General features: G+C 38.6%; 1 protein-coding gene across 3 annotated transcripts in view; it reads left to right on the top strand.

Moving 5' to 3' along the window:
* The window catches only part of TMEM117 (transmembrane protein 117), a 604,949-nt gene that overhangs the window by 105,908 nt on the left and 478,132 nt on the right, over positions 1–20,909 (top strand). For all 3 annotated transcript variants that reach the window (XM_052640317.1, XM_052640318.1, XM_052640319.1), the window contains one exon: positions 14,091–14,223. In XM_052640317.1, coding sequence (XP_052496277.1) covers positions 14,091–14,223 — 133 coding nt within the window. The remainder of the gene's footprint in view (positions 1–14,090; positions 14,224–20,909) is intronic.

Here is a 20,909-nt window from a genome sequence, read left to right as displayed (position 1 = left end):
CTTGCCAGTTTTTCTTTGAGCACAGAATGCCTCATCTCTGTTCTCAACTCTAAACTCCTTTCAAGGGGTGTTGAAAATCCGAAGCTGCAGCACACATGATTTAATCCTTGTAGAGGTAGATGGCAAGTGCCCATGGCAAGTACCCGTTTGTAGTTGATATCTCTCGTCTACATAGTTTAGGTGTCAGCAAATACTCTATAGGAAATTGTGCTAGAACGTGGGGCTTACTTTCTGAGTTTTCCTTTTTCTGGTAGTTGGTCCCTTGTGTTCTAATAGTATTGGTAGCCAGAATTTCAATTTCTGTCTCACCCAGTGATTGCCTCAGATGATAAGCCACAGTATTCCATATGGTCCCTGAAAATCAGAAAATCTCTCAAGAAGAAAAGACAGCGATAAGAGAGGAGCACAGAGAAATAACTTCAGAGATTTGAAGATCTCTCTTAAGTCTTCAATTGAGTCATAATGAGCACATACCTGTGAGGAAACCACTCAGGGTAGGGAAGGAACCACTCACAAGGATCAGGGGTAAAATCCTTGGTTCTCATACAGGGCCAAGAATAGTTTGTGTCCCCACAAGTCAGAGAGGCAGAGTCTTGGAATTTATGGTGCATCAAGTAGAGTGGAGAGGTGATAGTGTGACAAAGTTAGCCCTAAAATAAAGACTTCTTTGATCTAACAACGCTGAAAAACTAGGCTCAATAGGATCAGATGATTTCCAGGTAACTTAAATACATCTCAGAACAAAACCCAAAAGTGCTTAATAGGAATACAAACATATCTAACACTTAATAAGATGAAAATTCATAATGTCCAGATTTCAGTAAAAAAATTATCAGGCATGCAAAGATGCAAGAATATATGACCCATGATGAGAAGAAAAATTAATTAATAGAACAAAGCCAGAATTGGCACTGTCAACATAATTAGTAAACAAAGGTATTAAAAATTATTACTGTAATTCATATGTTTAAGAATGCAGAGGAATGCTAGCATGTGTTGGGACAGCCAATTTTAAATACTTTATGTTTGGTAATTCCCACATCTGAAGTCCTTGTGTGGTCTAAACATTCTATTTGCTATTTCTGTCGACTCATGCATGGTAACATTTCTTTTTGTATTTGGTGAATATTAACTCTGAACTCATATTTTAATAATAAGATCTATGGGAATTCTGAGGATTTAAATTAGGCTTCTTTTCCTCTAGAATACATTTGGGTTTGCCAAGTTTGGTGTCCAGGAGACACTATTCTTTTAGGACAACTGTGGACTCTGGAAGATCCTGATTTACTGTAGAGATGCAAGTTCATTTCCTAATATGTAGTATCTCCAGGCTTAACTTCATTTTCTTAGCCCTCTTATGGGCCATGGCCCTAAAGGAACACCAGATTTTGAATGTGCTCACTCAATTCAGTTCAGTTCAGTTCAGTTCAGTCACTCAGTCGTGTCCGACTCTTTGCGACCCCATGAATAGCAGCACGCCAGGCCTCCCTGTCCATCACCAACTCCTGGAGTTCACTCAGACTCACGTCCATCGAGTCCGTGATGCCATCCAGCCGTCTCATCCTTGGTCGTCCCTTTCTCCTCCTGCCCCCAATCCCTCCCAGCATCAGAGTCTTTTCCAATGAGTCAACTCTTCGCATGAGGTGGCCAAAGTACTGGAGTTTCAGCTTTAGCATCATTCCTTCCAAAGAAATCCCAGGGTTGATCTCCTTTAGAATGGACTGGTTGGATCTCCTTGCAGTCCAAGGGACTCTCAAGAGTCTTCTCCAACACCACAGTTCAAAAGCATCAATTCTTCGGCGCTCAGCCTTCTTCACAGTCCAACTCTCACATCAATACATGACTACTGGAAAAACCATAGCCTTGACTAGACAGACCTTTGTTGGCAAAGTAATTTCTCTGCTTCTCAATATGCTATCTAGCTTGGTCATAAATGTACATCTGCTGTGTTTTTACAATTATATTTATATACATTACATTTATAGTACATAACATAGCCAGACACATAGTAGGTTCTCAACAAATTTGTAAAACAAATATTTTTATTGTGAAAAAATATTACCAACAAAATGAAGAATTTTCCATATGAACTACTAACATGAACATCAAAGTCATGTATACTGCTGCTGCTGCTAAATCGCTTCAGTTGTGTCTGACTCTGTGCGACGCCATAGATGGCAGCCCACCAAGCTCCTCCGTCCCTGGGATTCTCCAGGCAAGAACACTGGAGTGGGTTGCTATTTCCTTCTCCAATGCATGAAAGTGAAAAGTGAAAGTGAAGTCGCTTAGTCGTGTCCGACTCTTAGCAACCCCATGGACTGTGGCCTTCCAGGCTGCTCCGTCCACGGGGATTTTCTAGGCAAGAGTACTGGAGTAGCAAGAGTCATGTATACATGGATACAAATAATAGGAAACCTGGAGGACATGGCAGAATTTTGGCTCCTGGCTTTATTTTGGCTTCCCAACCTTCCCAATATGTATGGTTGTGGGAGGGCCAGTCCCTCCTGTCCCATCACCACCTATGATCAGGGAGCCAGTGTCTGAGCCTCGTATTGATCAGGATTGCTTGAAGAAAATGGATCAGCCTTCAAGGGATTAGTCTTGACAGTTTAATTTTTCTTTTTTGTTGGATCAATAGAATGCCCAACACTAAATTAAAACCTAGTTTAAAAGTATAAATATTTTTTTTCAAAGCTGGTGTCCATATAATAATGATGATGCAAAAAATTTATTAATAGTGATGATGTTATCATTCCAAAAGGAAATCAGCGCTGAATATTCATTGGAGGGACTGAATCAAAAGCTGAAGCTCCAATGCTTTGGCCACCTGATGCGAAGAGCTGACTCACTGGAAAAGGCTCTGATGTTGGCAGAGACTGAGGGAAAGAGGAGAAGGAGTAAGCAGAGGAAGAGATGGTGAGGTAGCACCTCTGATTCAATGCACATGAATTTGAGCAAACTCTGGGAGATGGTGGAGGACGTGGTCTGATTCCCCTTTCTTTCTAGAACCTTTTGAAATGTACATTGTAATGCATATTATAATATACATGTTATACTTATAATGCATATTATGATTTTTAGCTTCACACACAATTATGTTTCAACTCACCATATTTGATTTTCTGTCAAACTCAATGACACAAATATTTTCTGTGTAAACACCTATTTGTAATGAGGAATGATAGCCATCTGTTCAATGTTTTTAAGTTCTCTTAATACACTGAAGTAAGGAGATTTGATCTGAATATTAATGAAATGGTGTCCTTAGGGTAGAAAAGTTTCATCATTTTATACTTATTATATAAAATTGTGTTTGTCTAACTAGAATAGCCTTCTTCCCTAATGATATTCTGGTGTGTTTTGTTATATAATTTTCTTTGTTGAGGTCCTATTCGTGGACTAATTCTCTAACTGTTGTTATTTTTATTCTGTTAGCATTTTAAAATTAGTAAATCTCGAAATATCATTTTCTTACAAACTATACGTTTATACAAACCAGTCATGAATTTTTCATATACTTATTTTAGTCTTATTGAAAGTGAAGTCCGATTAATTTTAAGTGCTCTGATTCAATTTCATTTTACACTTTATCCTCTTCTAGACCTAAGAAATTGAACGTATTAATTGTCAAGTATGCTGATATTTAAAATGTTAAATATTAATGTTAAAGAATCTTATCAGTGTGTTACTTTGGGTTCATTTTATATATTAGAGAGGCATTCAATGATAGATAAAATATAAGAAGTAATATTTTTTCTCTTAACGAGTAAGACTAATTCCTTTCTTTAACCTAAAGACTTTTGAGTTAGCAGACTTTGAACTAATCTCTCATTAACAAAACAGTCCTCGAGATAAAAGTCATGTAACCCACCCCTTTACACTGTGCTTGGCTAGTGCCCGTATCGCCTTGTCTTCACTGGAGGAAAATTATTACCTCCTGTGAGACTCAATCCTATAAGCTCTTCTGGCTACTACTCCAATATATGAAGTGTTTGACAATGAGGGAGATTTCCTAGAGGAGATCATGTCTGACCTTAATTTTAAGGCCCACAGGAAATATAGGTCTCAGTCCAGTGATGGAGGAAGAAGAGTACCCCAAGCAGAGTGTTCAGCATGAACACGGGAAACCGATGTCTGTTTAGTGTTGATCGAACTAGAGAGAAAGCTGGTGAGAGAGGAGAGATGAGCCTGGCTCAAGTCAAGCAGTGCCTTCCATACCATGGTAAGGGGCTTGAATTTTATTCTTTAGGTGAGGAGTGATCACTGAAAGATTTAAAATGAAGGGGTAGTATGACCATAGTTATATTTTAGTTAGCTCTATTGTGGGTGGATTGAGATGGGAAAAGAGGAAGATCAGTCAGATTTTTGCCACAGTCCCACTGCAACAAATTATGGGAGAAGAGCATGCATGAAAGCTTATAAAATAATAAGACCATGGATTGAAATGGAAGGTGTGCAGGAATCAAGAATCAAGAATGAATCTAACCTTGTCATTTTGAAAATGATAAGATGATGAAGTCAGCAGTAGGGGTGGATTTAGGGATGGGAAAGATCAGATTGGAGTCATAGGTAAACTGTGTGTTGGGACAAGAGGTGGACATTTTGAATTCTTTTATTTTTTAATTAGCTTATTTATCTATTTTTTGTCTGTGCTGGGTCTTTGTTGCTGTGCTCAGACTTTCTCTAGTTGCAGCAAGCGGGGCTACTCTTCCTTGTGGTGCGCAAGCTTTCCAGTTTCAGTGGCTTCTCTTATTGCAGAGCTCAGGCTCGAGAGGAGTGAGCTTCAGTGGTGGTGGTGAATGGGCTCAATATTTGTGCATGGGGGTTCAGTAATGTGGTGCATGGGTTTAGTTGCCCCGTGGCATGTGATATCTTTCCAGACTGGGGATTGAAATCATGTCCCCTGCATTGGCAGGCAGATTTTTAGCCACTGGCCCACCGTGGCATCCTGGATTCTTTCTTGTTTACTGGGTTTGCATTGACAGTAGGACATCCAGGAATACAGCGGGTAGGTTTGCCCTTCCAGTCTGAAGCTCAGGAGGAGAAATCTATGCTGGAGATACTGGATATTAAACCCACAGAGTGAGTGAGACTCTATAGGGATATGACAAAGGGAAAGACTGAGGACAGGCCATGGGGAACATTGTTGTTTATGTGACAAGTGGAAGAGATGCCCCACAAATTGATGAGAATAAACAAGAAAGTAGAAAAAGCACAAGGAATATTTGGTGTTTGGGAAACCAAAGAAGTAGAGTACCAAAAAGGACAGAGTGGATAACTGCTGTGTCAGACGCAGCCTGTAAGTTAAAGGCCAGTATATTTCTACTATATTTGGCAATGGTGGGGACCATTAATATTTGCCAGAACAGTTTCAATAGTGCTTGCATTGTATGCCCCCTCATGAGGGGGACTGATGAAGATTACTCTCTTGAAGTCTGGATGAGAAGGGAAATTGAATGGATGGTAGTTTAAGGACATGAAGTCAAGAAAGCACTGTTTTTAGGATGGACTTAAGAAGCTTAAAAGGCAGAGGGAAGAGAACCCAGAGAGAGAGATTGGATACAAGGAGAGAAAAGAAGGTTGCTGAAGCAAGGCACCAAAACAGGGGAGCCTATGGTTTTAAAAGCACGTGTGATGTTTTTGCAGGAAGAGCACAGAAAAATACAAAAGAAGATGGTAGGAATAGCAGAGAAAGTAGAAAAGTGGATGGATGTATATGAGTGGGAAGAAAGTTGAAGGACGTCATATTTAGTGGCAGTGATATCTTCTTGAGGTTGAGACTAAGGCCACATTCTGAGAGTGAAAGAGGCTTAGTAGGAGCTTTGAGGTGGAATTTAAAATGGATGTATTACTGTGCAGTGCTGTGGTAACAGCAGGAGTTGGAGACCTTGATGATGTAGTAGTACATCAACCCATTTGTGTAGCTCTTCCCCCGGAAGTTTACTGAAATTGGAGAAAGCAAATTGTAGCTCTGAGTCAGAGTTGGGGTTTTGTTGGGCAAATATAAAGTAAACCTAGGGTGCACACAAAACAAGGGTGCTAGGGAAAAGAAAGTATGATAAGGAAACAGGAGTTTAATGCTGAGTAGGAGGAAATGGATCTCAGGACATGTTTAATTGATGGGGAGAAACTGGGGAGGAGGTGAAGCTTAAAGAACTACAGGGCTCCACAGGGCTCAAAAGGTGGGGGTAGTAGACACCAGATTTACAAAGACAGAGGGTTTTTAGTTGTAGAGTGGAATGTTGTTTGCTCATTTGTTTGTGTGTTCCTTCCTTTTTTAATCTATTGGACAAATCTTTATGATTTAAAACATGCTGTGTGTCAGTGCCATGGAGACACCAGTGGTGAGGAAGACAAGCATGGTCCTCACTGTGTTGCAGCTTACACACAGGTGTGGTGTGTGCACCGCAGACAGGAAGCTGCACAGTCTTGGGCATTAGGTTTTCTGAGGTTGTGTTATCTGAGAGATGGCTACATCATCAGCAACAAGATGTGTTTCCCTGCGTATTTTACATGTAGAATTTTTTGGAGGACGTGAGGGCAGGTCTCAATTTTCCTTCCAGAATCTGCCCATCAGTATTTTATCCAAAAAAAATATTTACCATATGTTCTGCTGAATACTGGGGACATAAAGAAAAAAAAATAAAGATTCCACAACTTGGACCGTTATAAACCCGATTCTTTCTTACCTTCTCAGAGCCTTTGATTCACTCACTGGTCATCTTGTATCTGGTAAGACAACACTAGCTGCAGTAATAAAATCCTACAAAATATGGACTGACTATATCTCAATTGAATTTCTCACTCCTATAAAGCCCAAAACATGACAGATTCTTCCGTCTGAAGCAGTGATTCAAGGACCCAGGGACTTTGGGTCCCAAGGATGTAGGGCTCCACCTTTTTCAACTTGTTTGCAATACTTGCCTTGCATTGTGGATCAGTGTAATGCTAGGGAACTAACTTTGTCTGGCTCTGGGAGTGAAACATGTGACATAGGCTTAGCTAATCATTGCTTTTCATAATTCTGGTTATGGTGATTGGTTCCGGATCCAAACAAGCCCAGGTAGAGTTAATCGTACGACTTTCTTAAGAAATGCTCCTACAAATCATTTCTCCCTAGACAAAATGAAGACACATACCTCAGGATTGCTTCAGTCATTTTAAGATTACAAAAATTATGTGCAGATGTGTTGGAGGAGCTGGTTAAGATGGGACCCCACTCTGAAGAAGGAGCTGGGAAACAGAGATAAATCAAGCCTTGGTCCATATTGTTTGAGTGCTGGATCAAGCCTTTCTTGAAGTCATATTATTGTTTAGTTAAACTAAATCTACATTATTTTCTAAACACTTATAGTAAGGAGAAAATTATTTTTTGTTCAAGGAACAAATATCTTCAGAAAATATGAGAAGCCATAAAGATCAACTTATTATAATTTAAGCTGATATTAGTTTTCTGTTTTATTTATTTAAATTTTAGAATGATATCTATTTAACATATGTTTTGTAACACCATTTTTGGAGTACATCAGAAGCCTAAGTATTCCATAGTGATAAAAAGCAAGGGTTTGGAACCGTTGTTTTTGTTATTAGCAACATAAAATATTATTACTGGTATGTAGAATGCCTGCTGTGCTGACTTTGAGTTTTGACTGCAGCAAATTAAATATATTCCTTTAAATAACTGCAAATTTTATTTATGTATATCTGTATACATTAAGTAGTTGCACATATACATCATGTATGTAATTGGCACATTGTATATAGGAGATTTTGGAGCAGAAGACTTAATGAATAGTAGTGTTAACTTCAGTTTGGCATCTTCTTGAGGAAAGTATCTCCTTTCATATTTCCTGGTCAGGGAAGTATGTGTAATGCCACATTTTCTCCTCTAAATTAAATACCTTGGTCAGACTTCCTACTTACTAAGGTGAACAGAGAGTACAAAAGTGGTAATTTTTAGAGCATCTTTTTTTATCTCTAAAATATAAAGCAGTCCCAAGGCTTGTTGAGTCCTGGAAATAAATCTTTGAGTCTGCATTAACCTGTCCTTCCCCTCTTCTCTTGCTGCTTCAGTGATGGTCTTTGGCACCATGATGGCATCTAAGAGAGTGTAGATTGGAACATGGGAACTTCCTGGTGAAATCTGAAACTGGCCCTGTGCAAGGAGGGAAGGAGCAGACCAAAGCATGAAGCAGACTCCGCCAGACTGGTAGGCTTAGCAAGCAAAGGAACTTACTTGTGAGGCTTGTCTCGAGTGGTCGCAAGACAGTGGATCTCTGCATCTACACGCCAGAATCAGAGGTTTATACAGAGGTATTCAGTGGGCTCAGTCATATATTCCATCCTGATGGTCTCAAAAACACATTTCTCTCTTAAGACTGTGTTCTTGGAAATGGTTCTCATTAGGGGAACAGTGTGGGCTTCCCCAGTGGCTCAACAGTAAGGAGTCTGCTTGCAATGCAGGAGCCGAAGGAGATGCAGGTTCGATCCCTGGGTTGCAAAGACCCTTTGGAGGAGGAAATGGCAACACACTCTGCTATTCCTGCCTGAAGAATCCCATGGACAGAGGAGCCTGACGGGTTACAGTCTGTGGGGTCGCAAAGAGTTGGACACGACTGAAGCGACTTAGATACAAGCATAGGGAACCAGTGGGCCGCATATATCCCAAGTCTGGGCATGGGGGTGAGGAACCTCTCATTGCCCTGGTTCTGTTCCTGGGTCAGCCAGCTGTCATGCCCTCTTGATGACCTCTACCAGCAGACTGCTGGAATCCTACCCAGGTTGCTGTGTTCCTAATGAGAGTGGGTGACTGCTCTGCTGGTTGCTCTTCCCTTGAGGCCAGCTCAGTATCTTTACTTGAATTCCAAGGCCATGGCCCCTGATACTTTGGCCTTCACCAGCATCCATGGCTTCAAACCCAAGTGAGGTTTTGCCACCTTGGAGACCAGAATCTTTGTATCCTCTCTGAATCTAGAAGCCCTCCACTCAACCTTGCTTCAACAACTTCCCAAGAGTACCCCCATCTCTTAACTGGAAGCACACATGCTTCTAGTCCTTCTCTGAGGTTGTTTAGTTTATTTCTTTGTTCAAGGTCTCCTGCTGAAAACTGCTTCTAAAGAAAAGGGACCCAGAACTTAGCATAAAAATCTGGCTGTGAGGTAAAGAGCAAATGTTCCTTTTTATTCTTTTGCTGATGAGAACACAACAGCAAAAAAAGCCAAGAAATAAAGTAGTTTCTCCGTAATTCTCTTACACCTATCTACTTCCATCTTCCACAATTCATGTAAGCTCATCATATATTTTAAAATTAGCTTTTAGGTCATTATCCTTGTTAGAATCTTATGATTCTTAGTGGTTCTAAACCTCCTGTATCTCCAGGAAAGATTCTGAGATTCTAGGCTATTTCAGTACTTTACACCAACATTTGTAACAATTAATCACTGTGCCCTCCAACCCTCTCTTCTAACGCATGGGCTTGTGTACCACTTTAATGCTGTCGATAGTTTTGTTTTCCAGTTACCTTGACCATATCAAAGGTGATGGCCCATACAGTCCAAGACATATTTTATTAGGAACATAAACAAACACTAAGATTTACAAATATGCATATGATTAAAACATAAGTCATTTATCACTTTGTCAGTGATATATCCCTCTTAGTGATGTCTTTTATTTCAGTTGACTGTTTTCACTCAGGTATCTCCCTGAATCTCCTCTAAAGAAGAGTGTTAAAAAATTCTGAATTCTTTTACCTATAAGAAAGGTGGCATATAACTTATTATCCAAACCAATACACTTCAGAAAGGAAGGGGACGCTCTTAATAATTATGCCAGGGCAACAGTCACAAGCCACTGCTGTCCCAGGGAAAACAAACGTGTGTGGTCACACCATAGGGTGGAGATAGCTCACTTTCATGTGACATCCTTAGGTAACTCTGAGGTTTCTGGTTTAATTAAATTGATGGGGAGGGAGTCAGCTGATGACAGTGTGTGTATACATATTTCTAGCATTAGGATGGTCACTCAATGAGTTAACCTTGAAGTAGCTTACGGGAAATTTTTTTTAATATGATTTGACTCAACATTTGGGTCACTCTGGTTCTGGCGTTAATATATTGAAGCTCTTTTATTGTGTGTTTCAAGTGAATTGCAAGTCGTGTTAACTTGCCATTTTGTTATAATGGCTCTAATGGCTGAAATTAGTGCCAGGCAATGAGTTCGGCAATGACAGCATAAATGATCCTGTCACATCTCTCATTTTACTAACTCGTCGTGTACAGTCGTCAGTCGTCATGTACAGTTAACCCACTGTTTTTTATTTGCAAAGTACTCTTGAGTCACCAGCATTATGATTTGACTTTTAAAGTATATCCATTAGTGAAATTTTTGACATATGCATATGTTAAGAAAGAAATTCACATTTTAATTTCAAAGAACTCTAATTTCTGGTCTTAGCAGTTCTTCAACATATCAACTGCTGAACTGAATAAATAGATCAAGGCTGAAGGACTTGCAGCAAAGGGAACACTGAGCCCATTGGTCTAAAATAAGATTTTCATTAACTACTCAAATGATGGTTGACTTTGAACATCTTCCTGCCTTGCTCACAGCTGTACCTCTAGCACTGGCATGTGAGAAACACACATTCAATACTTGTTGAAAGAATGAATGATATTCTTTGCAGTTTGCTTTAAGATATTTATGACGTGGATTTTTCACTCTCAAGCATTCTCTGTTTAATATCTATTTATAATATTCCCGACAAGGTGTTGTGTGGAGACTTGCAATTCCCTGGATTTCTATAATTATTGATTCAATTATCACAAGTTGTATAAGGCTGTAATTTGCAGCATCAGTGTCCTTTGCTTCATTAGAACATTTTCCACATTCTTCTCTCAGTTATAATTCACTTTCCCTCTGACTTTCAGATTTGTCCTTTGCTTTTCTTGTACAGGCCAAGAAACCAGAGGAGGTAACCAAATCTCCCATATTTGCTCCATTTAGAGTTTTAGCTGGGGTAATGTTTCTGTTAGCCTGGTTTCCAAATGAAATCTAAAGTGCTATTTTAATAACAGAAAGGGATGAGGGAAAATTAGTTAAATCTTAAAAGATGGTTTCTTCCTATGCTCAGAAGCCTATGTGAGAGCTATTGTCTCTCCCTAGAGAGATATTTTGCAGATGGAAATATACATATTTTCCCCATAGCTTTGACACATCATCAAAAAGAAATATTTTCTCTCGTGAGAAATTTTATTGTAAGATTTCAGACCTACCCTATTTTATTTGTAGTTCCTATATGTGCATCGTCTTCTTTCTCATTATTTGGATAAACTTTCTCTTAGGAGAAACCAGGATGGCCTGTGTTTATTTTTTCTTATCTTGTTATTTTATTTTTTTTATCTTCCTCACCTTTCAGGATACTAGTGCTCTCAGTTCTCTTTATCATAAATCAAAATATTTATCTGGCCTATTTATGATACCAGTAATTTTTACTTTAGTATTCATCTTAATACATTTTCCTCCTTGAAGTATTTGCATTTTAACATTTTTGTCTTTTTTTATTGAAGTGTGGTTGATGTAGAGTATTATATGTTATAGGTATAAAATGGAGTGTTTCACAATGTTTAAAGGTTATACTCCACTTATGGATATTATAAAATGTTGGGTATATTCCCTGTGTTGTACAGTATATCCTGTAGCTTACTTTATACATAATAGTTTGTACCTCTTAATCCCTATATTGCCCCTCCCATTTCCTTCTCCTCACTGGTAACTACTGGTTTGTTCTCTCTATCTGTGGGTCTGCTTTTTTCATTGTTATTATGTTTACTAGGTTGTTTTATTTTTTAGACTCTACATATAACTGATATCATATAGTATTTATCTTTTGGTCTAACTTTTATTTAGTGTAATACCCTCCCAGTTCATTCATGTTATTGCAAGTGGCAAAATTTCATTCTTCATTCTAGCCTTATTCCTGTGTGTGTGTGTGTGTGTGTGTGTATTCATATATTGATGGACACTTAGGTTTTTTCTATATCTTAACAATTGCAAATAATGTTACTGTGAACATTGGGATTGACGTCTGTTTTTGAATTAGTGTTTTTTGGCTCATTTGGTTATATACCCAGGAGTGGAATTGGTGAGTCAAATGGTAGTTCTATTTTTAGTTTTTTGAGAAACCTCCATACCGTTTTCCCTAGTGGCTGTACCAGTTTACATTCCCACCAGTAGTGTAAAGGGGTTTCCTTTTCTCCACATCCCTGCCAACATTTGTAATTTGCCTTCTTTTTAATAATAGCCGTTGTGATAGATGTGAGATGATATCTCATTTTGGTTTTGACTTGCATTTCCCTGATGATAAGTGATGCTGAGCAATTTTTCATGTGTCTGTTGGCCATCAGCATGTCGTCTTTGGAAAAATATCTGTTCAGGTGTTCTGCCTATTTTTTAATCAGGTTATTTATTTATTTATTTTTGATGTCCACTTGTTTGAGCTGTTTATGTATTTTGGATATTAACTCATTGTCAGTCATATCATTTGCAAATGTTCTCTCCCAAGTTGTCATTTTGTTTTGTTGGTGGTTAGCTTTGGCTCAGTCAGTTAAGATTCCACCTGTAATACAGGAGATCTGGATTCGATCCCTGGGTCTGGAAGATCCCCTGAAGAAGGAAACAGCAACCCACTCCAGTATTCTGGCCTGGGAAATCCCAGGGACATAGGAGCCTAACAGGCTACGGGGTCACAAGAGTCGGACACGACATAGTGACTGCACCACCACCACCTTTTATCTGTGCAAAAGCTTTTAACTTTAATTAGGTCCCATTTTTTATTTTTGCTTTTATTTCCTTCACTTTAAGAGACAGATCCAAAATTGCTACAATTTTAGTCAAACAGTATTCTGCCTGTGCTTTCCTTTAGGAGTTTTATGGTTTCCAGCTCCACATATTGATTTAATCCATTTTGAGTTTATTTTTGTATATGGTGTTAGGGAGTGTTCTAATTTCATTCTGTTATATGTAGCTATCCAGTTTTCCAAGCACCACTTATTGAAGAGACTGTCTTTTCTCCATTGTGTGTTCTTGCCTCCTCTGCCATAGATTAATACACCATTCTCTCCATTTTTAGTAATTATCTTTGTAAATGAATACTAGGCATGATTAGAAATCATGTTTTGCTGGGAACCACACTGACTCCATAACACATGTACGTGCTACCAGACCCCACACACCCCACACACTTGTGCACCAGCCTGTATGTGGAATGGATATTTTAGGTATGAGTAAGGCTATAAGGAAAAGGTAATGGCACCCCACTCCAGTACTCTTGCCTGGAAAATCCCATGGATGGAGGAGCCTCGTAGGCTGCAGTCCATGGGGTCGCTAAGAGTCGGACACGACTGAGCGACTTCACTTTCACTTTTCACTTTCATGCACTGGAGAAGGAAATGGCAACCCACTCCAGTGTTCTTGCCTGGAGAATCCCAGGGACGGGGGAGCCTGGTGGGCTGCCATCTATGGGGGTTGCACAGAGTCAGACACAACTGAAGTGACTTAGCAGCAGCAGCAACAGCGAGGCTAATAAGCCTTCTGATTCTTATGATAGAGACTTCATTTTTACTGTTCACATTTTCATGTACTTTATCATAAGTGAAGTTTGCCTATCATCTGACCAGTACTGGGAATGGGCCTGTGGGAACAAAAGGGAATTAAGAATTTATGTAACATCTTTACCATTTGCCTTACTTAAGTAGTTTCAGTAAATGAACCAAAAACATATTTCTGAAATAAAAAATATAAGGTAAGTGTTCTAATTAATCTTATTTTCATGCTAGCATTATGAGTGCTCTCTGTACACTAGATTTTCATGCTAGTATTTGCTCTAGAATGATGAGGTGGAGATTGTCTTGGACTTCATCATTTATTTACAAAAGAGCGATAAGGACCTTAGGTAGTAGTTTCTCCTGTAAGACAAGTGATAGGGGCAAAGACTTCAGAATATTAGTGAGATAAAAGAAATTAACTAAAATAAAACAATGCTGTATGTATTTTGAGTTGTACACTGATATCCAATAATAATTATATTGCAGGTCAGTTGCTCCGGTTAAAAATGTTTCGTGAGGATCATGGATCATGGATGACAATGTTCTTCAGCACAATTCTCTTTCTCTTCATCTTTTCTCACATATACAACACGATTCTTCTAATGGATGGGACAATGGGGTAGGTTATCTTTCCCCTTTCTCCTGTGGTGAGTGTTATATTTGAAACTCATAAGAATTCAATAATTTTTTAGTTTGTGGTAGCCTGAATCTTTATTAAAAATATTCTATCTTAAAAGGTATTTATGAATTTTTCTTACATAAGACATTTAGAGTCTTTTCTCCAAGAAGCTTATAGCATTTTATAATACTTATATTGTATTCCTTATTCTTTAGGTCTTCTCTTGAGGTAGTTTGAGAGCAGGCAGTAATCTTAATATAGTGACAGAGTATGAGAATCAGGAAATTTTGACTTGTTTATATTCACACAATCAGTAGAAGTGTGCTGAAATGAAGGTCTCCATGTTTACAATTTCACTGCTTTACAATACACGGCTAAAAAAAAGTTTTTTATACTGGTGGCATTTTTTTTTTTTAACTCTCTGGCAGTTCCAACAGAGAGACCTTTGTTATAAATGGGCCATTTTAAAAGTGGGCCACCCTGTATTAAGTCCAGAGTTGTAATCTATACTTATCAAATCACTAATCAAATCACCATGGCATGAAGATGTGCTAACAAGTAGATTGTAGATTTTTTAAAACTTCTCCAGTTATTGGTTTGCTCTTTTTAAGTTTTAAGGGCACAATACAAGGAAAATGGCTTAATTTAGAGCGTTAAGAATTAGATTAGTGACAATAAGAAACCACCTTAGATATTTGCTGTGCACTGAAACAGTTCCTAAGGAAAGTTTTGATCTATTCCCCCCAATAGATTGGAAAGCCAGCTAATACCCTTTTCTTCTAAATGTAGTAAAAGCACTTCTGTCGACCAGTTCTATAGTGCAATTGTTTTGATGTTATGTATGGATTTTAGCCACCACTCTTCAATGCTAAGAGGGATAGCTCAATTAAAACTTTATTAGTTTTTCCCCTCACCATTAAAGGAGATGAATAGTCAAGGAAAGGCAGGCATTTCACAAGATTTATACTTTAGTCCGTACTCACAAGTGGTAAATTCAATAATGTGATTGTTTAATAGATCAAACATTCAGGCTTTAGGAAACTATTAAAACCCATTGTCTGTTAGTTATTTCTTAGGCTTCAAATGAAGCCTTTCATACTGGGTCTGTTTTTAAATAGTGGAGTTGCAGATTCTAACCCATGGCTAGTCAGAATAAGCCTCAGCCTTAGAGCCAGTACCTGTGTAATGAAATGGGTAATGGTGTTCTTGTAATTACCTAACACAGTTGAAAGTCTCTGAATGGATACATGTATATGTATGGCTGAGTCCCTTAACTATTCTCCTGAAACTATCACAATACTGTTATTTAATTGGCTATACCCCAATACAAAATAAGTTTTTAAAAAAAGTCTCAGGAGAGCTGTGTATTCTCACCCCTGGGACCAGAAGTGGAGGGAATCCATGTAAAACTTACTCTTTCTAAGCTGTTGCTGGAAATAAAGTATTAAATACCATTTGTATGTAAAATATATGCGTTGCTTAGAAGTTGACTTTTCATTTGATTCTACTCTTTTTTTTTAATTTTTATTTTTACTTTATTTTACTTTATAATACTGTATTGGTTTTGCCATACATTGACATGAATCCACCACGGGTGTACATGCGTCCCCAAACATATACACAATGGAGTATTACTCTACTCTTTTTTTTTCAAATGGAACTAAGTGAGGTCTGTGATAATCAGAAGTGCTTATTCTGAAGAAAGAAGCAGATTTAAAAGTAATAAATGCAGCAATGCAGATTCCCTGGCACATTGTAAAGCACTCCATAGCTAATAATAAAGCTAATTTTAGTGAGAGCTAGCAAGAATTGACCACAGTAACAGACCTGAATTGTTTCAGGCCTCACAATGTCCCTCTGAAATAGGTATTTTTATTATCTCCATTTTACATATCAAGAAACTGAGGACCAGAGAGGTTTCACCACTCAAGCAATAATAGAGAAGGTGTTGAGCCATTAACTAGTGAATTCTAGTAATATAGCCAGCCCTAAGGTTAGCACACATTTGAGGGATGGTTGATCCTGTTGTTCCAACACCATATGGAACCTTTCTTTGTATTTTTATCATTCAAACTGAATTTGAAAATTGAAAGAAGTAGTAGGTATGTTCAGGAAGAGAATAGTTTAGAATTTTTTATATGTATCTATCTCAAGTAAAATGGAAGGTGATTGTCTTTTATTCTCAGACTAAATATAGTATTTCATATTCTTCTGTAATTCTTGAACTTTTCACCAATAGGCTGCATCTTTGTTGAAAAGAATCTTTTCTTGAGAGGACATTTTTAATGGTACCACTGAAAAAGAAGTCCAACCACAGGAAAAATGGTTTCTTTCTGCAGATTAAAAAATTAAATCTCCATTTATAAAAGATGCATTATTAATTATTAATTATTTTGACACATGTCATTTGAACTAGTGAGTGCTTTAATGTAGGACTGCCAACCTTAAGGAGAATCAGTTCTCAGAGTGGGTGGATACCACTGTGCCTTTGAGGTAGATGTTCCATGTTATCTGAGGCATTGCTTCTCTTGTTTAAGGCAGGGAATGATGGAGCCAGAGGGTACAGGAAGGATAGCAGGCTCACAGATATCATGATTGACAGATTTTCTATCAGAGGGTTGCTGCTGGTAGAGAGGAATTCAGGATTCTTTACCCTGTATCTGATTTACATTGAGGATTCCTGTGTGTCCTGGTCTTTAGATCTTTCTAGGAATATTGGTTTAGAACCATTCCAAAGAGGACTTTAAGGATTTTCTATGAAGGCTAAACTTTTGTTCATATAGTTTAGAACTCCTTTCTAGAACAGAAGCTGTTAGGCCTACAAAGAGTGAATTTAGGATTTAAGATTGGAAAAAAAGATGTTTCCCTAGAATGATTTGCTTTTTCCTCTTCCCCCCACTCAGATTTTAGAATTGATTATAAATTTAGGCTCAACCAGAGTCCCTTGATCCCTTGTTACCAAGAACAAAATCCCTAGATTTATCTGATCAGAACTTCAATAGTTTTAGCCACAGCTTACTTGATAAGAGTCAAGTTGCCTGCTCCTAGAGTTCTCATTGCAATGAATTCCCTGAGGTATATACTCACTCATGGCTTCAGCTGCCTGTGGGGAGCTAAGCTGAGAGGCAATGAGAGAAAGGGGATAAGAGGAGAGTTAGAGATGGGCTAAAGGGACCCAGGTCCAGACAATCCCTATTCCTCTTATCTTTGATTCTGCTTCCGCTGCTCCATACCTCCTGCCACCAAAGTGATGCTGTCGTAACCTCTTTATTTTTTAAGTCACCAAGATGAAACTAAGTTCATCTTCCATTAATGTGTGAGACTGTAGGTGTGGGTTCTGCTGCAGAGAAGGCTCTCAGCCTGGGCAGAGTTTTACATCTAGACATTTTATAAACAATTTTGTTTTTACAAGGTGGCTGACTACCTAACCTGAAACCTCTCCTCCTAAAAGACATTTAGAGATGCTTAAAAATACAGTACAGCCTTAGACTTTTCCCCCTCTCATTTCATATTATTTGCTTATTTTTATTTTTTATATGTGATTAACACTGACTGATTGAAATATAGTTGGTGGGTAATATTATATCACTTTCAGATGTACTGCCTAAATAATTTGGCATTTGCATACATTATGAAATGATCACCATGATAAGTCTAGTAACATCTGTCTCCATATAGAGTTATTACAGTATTATTGACCATATTCCTTATGCTTTATATTACATACTTGTGAATTATTTATTTTATAACTGGAAGTTTGTACCTCTTAATCTCCATCTATTTCAATCCCATCACCTCCCTCCCCTCTGACAAACACCTGTTGTTTTCTCTGTATCTGTAACTGTCTTCATTTTATTTTCTTGTGTCTTTGTTTTGTTTTTTAGATTGCACATAAAAGTGAGATCATAGAGTGATTTTCTTTCTCTGACTCATTTCCCTTAGAGCAATACCCTCTAGATCCATATATTCTGTTGCAGTGGCACAGTTCCATTTATTTTATTAAGATTAATATTCCATTATATATGTAATACCACATCTTCTTTATCCATTCATATATGGATGGATATTTAGGTTCTTTCCATATATTGGCTATTATAAATAATGTTGGGCAATGAATATAGGGGTGCATGCTGCTGCCGCTGCTAAGTTGCTTCAGTCGTGTCCGACTCTGTGCGACCCCATAGACGGCAGCCCACCAGGCTCCCCTGTCCCTGGGATTCTCCAGGCAAGAACACTGGAGTGGGTTGCCATTTCCTTCTCCAGTGCACGAAAGTGAAAAGTGAAAGTGAAGTCTCTTAGTCGTGTCCGACTCTTAGCGACCCCATGGACTGCAGCCTTCCGGGCTCCTCCATCCATGGGATTTTCCAGGCAAGAGTACTGGAGTGGGGTACCATTGCCTTCTCCGATAGGGGTGCATATGTCTCTTCAAATTAGTGTTTTTATTTTTGGGGTATAGATACCCAGAAGTAAAAATGCTAGATCATATGGTAGTTCTAGTTTTATTTTTTTTGAGGAACCTCCATACTGTTTTCCATGGTGGCACCAATTTATATTCCCACCAACAGTGCACAAGGGTTCCCTTTTCTTCACTTCCTCATCAACACTTGCTATTTATTGTCTTTTTGATGATAGCCGTTCTGACAGGTGTGAGATGGTATCTCATTGTGGTTTTTGTGTTTCTCTGATGATTAGTGATGTTGAGCATCTTTTCAAGTGCCTACTGGTCATCTGTGTGTCTTTAGAGACCAAATGTGTACTCCCGTCCTTTGCCCATTGTTAAATCTTTTTTTTTTTTTAATGTTGAGTTAGATGAGTTCTTTGTATATTTTGAATATTGACCCTTTATCAAATATATCATTTGCACATATCTTCTCCTGTTCAGTAGGTGGCCTTTTCATTTTGTTGATAGTTTCCTTCCCTGTACAAAAGTTTTACAGTTTGATGTAGTCCTATTTGTTTATTTTCACTTTTGTTTCCCTTGCCTGAGGAGACAGATCCAAAAAAATATTGCTAAGACTTGTATAAAAGAACATACTGCCTATGTTTTCTTCTGGGAGTTTTATGGTCTCAGGTCTTACACTTAAGTCTTTAATCCATTTTGAGTTTTTGGTATGGTTTGGGAAAGTAGTCCCATTTTATTTTTTTGCTTGTAGCTGTCCAGTTTTCCCCACACCCTGATAGAGTCTTTATAAATGCATAGTTGAGCTTACCAGAAGATAAAGAAAAACCCTGAGGCCAATAATGAAGAAGGATTTGAACACCGAGACAGTGAGTCTATGAAGTGACACTTAGGCAGTGACTTAAGGACTTGAGTTTTAACTTTCATGTCAGGATTAGAAACAAGGGACTTGGGTCGTATAAGTAAGAAACTGAAATGGAAGCCTCCACATTAGATGGTCCTGCAAGCTGCCTCTGAGAAAAAGGATGGTCTGGAAACATATAACCACTGGCACAGGGAGCATCTAGGAACTTTGATTTAGAGCAGGCCTTGGGTGGAACACAGAAAATCTTCCAAGAACTCATAGCCACAGGTGTGATTTATGGTTTTCACATACATTTTCTCTTGGATTTAGAACACCTGCCAAATCTCCCTGGCTGCTCTTTTCTCCCAGTTTGAAGTTTCTGCTTCTCTCTGGAGCACCTCCCTACCCCCAAATAACTTCCAGAATGCTTCTGTTTGCTTATACAGAGCAATTTAGTTCCTGCTCTTCTCAAATTGTGTCCACTTTGATTTACTGGGGCTTTTCGTTTCACAACCAAAATCATACTGCTACGTGTTCCAATCAAGAAAACCGGTGCTCTAAGATGAATGCTGTCGTTCCCAGAAATGCAGGGGCTGCGGCCGTGGCATTTTGCCGTGCTTTAAAAATAGCAATTATCCTTTCTCCTTTCATTCAGCTGTGTATTTAATTAACTGTCTCTTGGGAGAGAAACACGAAGATGCTCAAAGAAAAGGGGGCAGAGCAATCAACCAAGTTAAAATTAAGGCTATGTAGTAAGCACATGCCGCGGTGTGCTGCCTTCTTCACAGATAAGCCTGAAGCCTCAAGGCAGCGGGCCACTGATAGGAGAGAAACAGGAAACCATTTTCTCCTGGAGTTAGAGGACTTGATTAAAAATGACTCCAGATAAATCTCTCTCCAATTTTTTAAATTGCTTGTGTTCATTAGGTGTGTCAAAGCCAATCTATTAGAAATTCTCTGTGGGCAGAAACGGAGGGCTCTGCTCCCGGTCCAGATTGAGGGCCTCACTAGTAGAAACTGAGTCGTGTGTGGCTGGAAAGGGTTTTCGGTGTTTGGACACTTCAAACCCCTTTTAATGTTGTCTTTCTGAAGAGCTTCTTACGCATGGAACTTTTTAAGAACGGAAACTATTAAGCCCTAATGTAGGGAATGATTACCTGGTCTTTTCAGACCCCTCAAAGGCTAAAACATGTGTTGTTGTTCAGGCACTCAGTCCGACTCTTTGCGACCCTGTGGACTGCAGCATGCCAGACTTCCCTGTCCTTCACTGTCTCCCAGAGTTTGCTCAAACTCATGTCCACTGAGTTGGTGATGCCATCCAACCATCTCATCCTCTGTCGACCCTTTCTCCTCTTGCCTATATGACTATATGAACTCTTGACTATATAAACCTTTGTCTATAAGGTGATGTCTCTGATTTTTAATACACTCTTTAGGTTTGTC

The sequence above is a fragment of the Budorcas taxicolor genome, chromosome 5, assembly GCF_023091745.1.
Source record: "Budorcas taxicolor isolate Tak-1 chromosome 5, Takin1.1, whole genome shotgun sequence".
Taxonomy (NCBI): Eukaryota; Metazoa; Chordata; class Mammalia; order Artiodactyla; family Bovidae; genus Budorcas; species Budorcas taxicolor.
The sequence above is the reverse complement of the archived record's forward strand: the minus strand, read 5'-3'. Positions and strand labels throughout refer to the sequence as shown.